This window comes from Argopecten irradians, chromosome 4 (assembly GCF_041381155.1).
Source record: "Argopecten irradians isolate NY chromosome 4, Ai_NY, whole genome shotgun sequence".
NCBI lineage: Eukaryota > Metazoa > Mollusca > Bivalvia > Pectinida > Pectinidae > Argopecten > Argopecten irradians.
In genome coordinates, this window is record NC_091137.1 from 17265079 (window position 1) to 17269658 (window position 4580).

A 4580-nucleotide genomic window follows, 5' to 3' on the forward strand; every position below is an offset into this window, starting at 1 on the left:
AAAGACAATAAATGATGAAAATAACAACAATTGTACATTGTAAGTATAATGCTTTTGTTAGTAGATATTGTTATATGAATGTTACTTTTTATCCATTGTTCCCATGAATGACCTGTCAATATTAAAGAGCTAAAAATATGGGTTGAGGGATAAAGATAGTTTCTGGTTTCCCGAGACTTGTCTACTTCCAGAAGCGAAGGCAAGTACAGGTTGCAAGACTTACAACTGTATTTACAATTTCGATTGTAGGGGATAAGTTTCAACGCAAAAAGAAGCTACAGAGTATTTGGACACGCCATATTTTACAATACATTTGATGCATTTTGACAAATCAATGCATATTACAATGCATATAATCGTCTATTTTACAAAATCAAATAAAGAGAGACATTTGTCAAACATCTGAAGAAAGAATAAACTTCTTCAAGTTCAAGGAAATCTATTTAAAAAATCATCATCATCAAAAGTTTTCAAAAATGCATGAAATGTATAGTAAATATAACTTCCTTTTAGCACTTTTATCAGTTGTTTGTACATGCATTCATTGTATTTGTCTATATATGTTTTTACATCTTATAAATACTTATCGAAAGGAAATTAGAAGATTATATGTTAAACTTGATCATGTTTATGTTTATATATGTGTCAGTATGTCACCAATTATCATTGTTTAGATCTAATTTACGTTGTGTGTCTTTTCAGACCGTGTTCATTGCTGAATAAAATGCTAGGTTTACACTATGTTCCCGGCGGCCACGGCAGCCCCGTTTCAGGCCACCGTGGACAAAACGTGGTGACCGCGAGACAACGTGAGACAACGCAGAAGGACGTGATAGATAAACGTGAGCGATCGTGATTACCGTGGATGCCGTGCCAGATTTTTAAACTGTCAAAAAAATTGCCACGGCAGTCACGGTACAGATGGTGAACGCCACAGGACGTAATAAAACGGGATTGACGTAACAAAACGTAACAGTGCGTACGAGGCCGTAACAGAACTTCAAGACGGTCCGTGGTAGAACGGGCAGCAAGCACGTTCCCCAGAATCTCGCGGTGATTTAAGTTTTGTGACGTTCTGTAGCGTTTTTTCCACGTTTGACCACGGTTGCTGCAGATTGGCTGCACGTTTCGTGCCGTTTTGTCCAGTTTTGTCAAGGTTTTTACGGCAAGCCAAAGTGGATGAAAACCGTTTTGATGCGTTCTGACAAGGCTTCTTACGACTTGTTGCGGTTGAAAGTCCGACGTCATACGGCTTGTTACGTCTTATTACGGTCTTACGTTGCAAGCAAAATATGATAAGGGTATCATTGCCTGGCCTGGTACATATTTGCTACTTCATTAAACTATTTGTATTAATAAATAGGAATAGTCATTATCAAACACATTTAAACCCTCGAATTACACCAAAGCTATTATTGCAAAAGGCAGATTAAATGAGTACAGAAAAAAAAATATTTGCGTAGAACAAATTTTGTAATTAAAACGTGTTTGAAATGACATTTTCGGCAATAAATATTGTTTCATTTGCTCCAAAAAGCCCGGCATCAGACTTTCATCCTAGTAAGCCTTGGCGGACCGTGAAAAAAGGTATTGGAGTCCGATCAAAACGTGTAAAACGTAGCAGACCTCATCAGATCGTAACAGGCCTAGAGAGAACGTAGTGGTATCCTTGATAGACCGTGCTCAAGCCGTAGTGTTCCTTTAACCTCCGGGAACAGCACTTTCCCGTATATCCACGGTCCACCACGTAATCCGTAAAAGACCGTGGCAAAACTTCACAAGACCTAGCTCAACTTGAATACAGTTGCAAAAATAGCCAAAATTCCACGGCGCACCACGTTTCGGACAAACGGGGCTACCGTGGTCGCCGGGAACATAGTGTAAACCTAGCATTATGACGTAAACGGACCTGATTCCCATTTATGAACACGGAAAACCAGCTGTTGCCTGCCCTATCCCCGACTGCGACTTTGTCTCGGAGGACCTGAACGCCACTATCGTCGCGGCACCCATTACGACTCAATTCGCTGTACACAACTCGAGACAGGCAGCAGAAGTTGAGAACGTCAAACGACCAACGCTCAGCGCCGCAGGAACTAGTGAAGAGTGGGCCTACCGCTGGTCTGATTACGTTAGTGCCACGAAAATAACGGGACACGATAAAGTAGTTCAGCCACTTGAATGTTCTGACGAACCGCTCTGCAAGGATTTAACTCGATCTGCTGGTGGTAGTCTCGCGAACAAACATGTTGAAGAGGTTTTAGCCGCCATTAAAAAGCTAGCAGTGCGCGAGGAAAACACAATGGTCGCAAGAGTAGCGTTACATAACATGCGACAGGATCGCGACGAAACCGTCCTAAGCTATGGTACCTGTCTTAAAAGACAAGCTGGTGTCTGAAAGTTTGTAATGAAATGTCCTGGATGTGTTCACGACGTCAATTACACTTATGCTATCATGCGCTATGTCCTAACACGCGGGATTTCCGACCCAGAAATACAGCTCGATCTGCTCGGACACAAGAATCATCACATGAATCGCGAGAAAGTATTCCTATTCGTAAAGCAAAGGAAGCCGGTAAACGTTCTGCTTCTAGACTATCCGACTCCCATCCGGTTGAGGCTGCCAACAGTCATACAGGAGAGGCAAGTTTGACAGATCAATACCAAAGGATACATCTAACAAGACAGATCCATGTGCGTATTATGGAAAGAAGGGTCACGGCAAATCGGCCCCTGCTCGAATTCGCAAAACCGAGTGTACAGCGTATGGACACACGTGTGAGCATTGTCATCGACAACATCATTTTGAAATTGTGTGCAGAAGTAAGGATAATAGAAAACCATCTGATCGAGGCGCGATTTCTGGAAGTGCATCATTTGACGCTCTGTGTACTGCTCAAGACTACCATTGTACCGTTTGCGAGTCCGGTATGGAACGTTCTATCCGTATTGATCATCACATCTACGATGAACTGACCAATTCCTTGGTGAAAACAACGATCACAACCACAACCATTTGTGAATGTCAAGGCTCGTGTTACACGTGAAGACTATGCGGCTTTAAGCGTCAAGCTACAATGTGATACCCGCACCATGCCAATACAGGCTAATGCCGACACTGGATGCCAGAGTTGCCTAGCTGGCCTCAAAGTCATCCGCCGTCATGGTATACGCGAATCTGAACTCATACCGGTAACAATACAGATGTACACTGTTACATACAGCGGCATTATAATTCTCGGAGCAACAATTCTTCGTTTTGCGTCCGAAGACAAGGCAGCCAATATCAAGGAGACGAGACAAATGACTTACGTTATAGACTTAACAGACAAGCTCTTCCTCAGTTGCAAAACATGTGCCGTTTTAGGTATCATTCCAGAATCATTTCCGCATGTTGGCACGCAAGACACATCTGCATACATCAATGCTACTTCGTCTCCCGTTAACCGCCAGGATGCACCATGCAATTATCCAACACGTGAAAAACCTCCACCGCCTCCGACGAAACATCGTTTTCCAGCTACAACGGACAATGTCGGCCGCTTAAAGATTACCTACTCGAGTATAACAAGTCGAGCACATTCAATACGTGTGAACATCGTGTCAAAACAGCCACCACAAGCGATAACAACATGTAGGCGTTACTCGCGTTGATAGAATCTGGTATGGCGAACCCCCGGCATGAACTTCCGAAGTCACTACAGGAATATTTCACACTCCGTGACGACCTTCATACAGTAGATGGTGAGGTTCTTCACAAGGAGAGAATAATCATTCCACCATCTTTTCGACAGGAAATATTGGCCTCTCTACATTCAGCACATCAGGGGGATTACATCAATGACTTCAAGAGCCGAGGCTTCAATATTCTGGCCTGTGATCACAGCTGCTATCGCGTCGGTTCGGGCATCATGTAATCACTGCAATCGTATCGCCCCATCCATCCCGAGTGCACCACCAATGCCTCTGACCACGCCTGACTATCCGTTCCAATGTGTATGCGCGGACTACTTTCATTACATGGGATGTAACTATCTCGTAATCGTCGATCGTTATTCTTACTGGCCAATAGTGGAGAAAGCGTCCAATGGTTCTAGCGGCTTGATAGAAAGCCTCCGAAGGACATTTATTACTTTTGGCATTCCAGATGATCTAGCCTCAGATGAAAGTCCCGAGTTCACCTGCTTTGTGTGTGTTCGGTCATCCTATACGGAACTTCATCCCTATACCACCAGGTCGGTACATTCCACATAACACATGGATGGAAACCCTAGCAGCCCGCGAAGAAGCGTTTAGGAACGGACATATGCGTGATAGCGAACGTTGGTCTGAACATACTAAACCTTTTTCGCCACTGGAAGTTGGAGATCATGCGCGTATCCAAAACCAAGTCTGACCCCATACCCCGTAAATCTGGCCGTACAACAACAAAACCGGCGTGGCACTTGGGCTATGATATGTCTGGATGATTTGACATTCTACTACTCAGGACATTTGTGTTGAGATTTTTACAGACGTGATGTTCATTTTATGTTCACTTAGACAAGTACTCTGACATATTAGTGATCATTGTATATCAG

The 4580-nt window shown here is 43.4% G+C and overlaps 1 protein-coding gene across 1 annotated transcript; it reads left to right on the forward strand.

The window, feature by feature from the left end:
• Positions 1-3840: 3840 nt before the first annotated feature.
• On the forward strand, positions 3841-4254 carry LOC138322135 (uncharacterized). The gene has a single exon (XM_069266190.1). It carries the CDS (start codon positions 3841-3843, stop codon positions 4252-4254), a length of 414 nt encoding a protein of 137 aa, XP_069122291.1.
• Positions 4255-4580: the final 326 nt, after the last annotated feature.

Excerpts from the sequence above, each read along its gene's own strand:
- LOC138322135 (XM_069266190.1), top strand. The coding sequence starts at position 3,841 with ATGACTTCAAGAGCCGAGGCTTCAATATTCTGGCCTGTGATCACAGCT.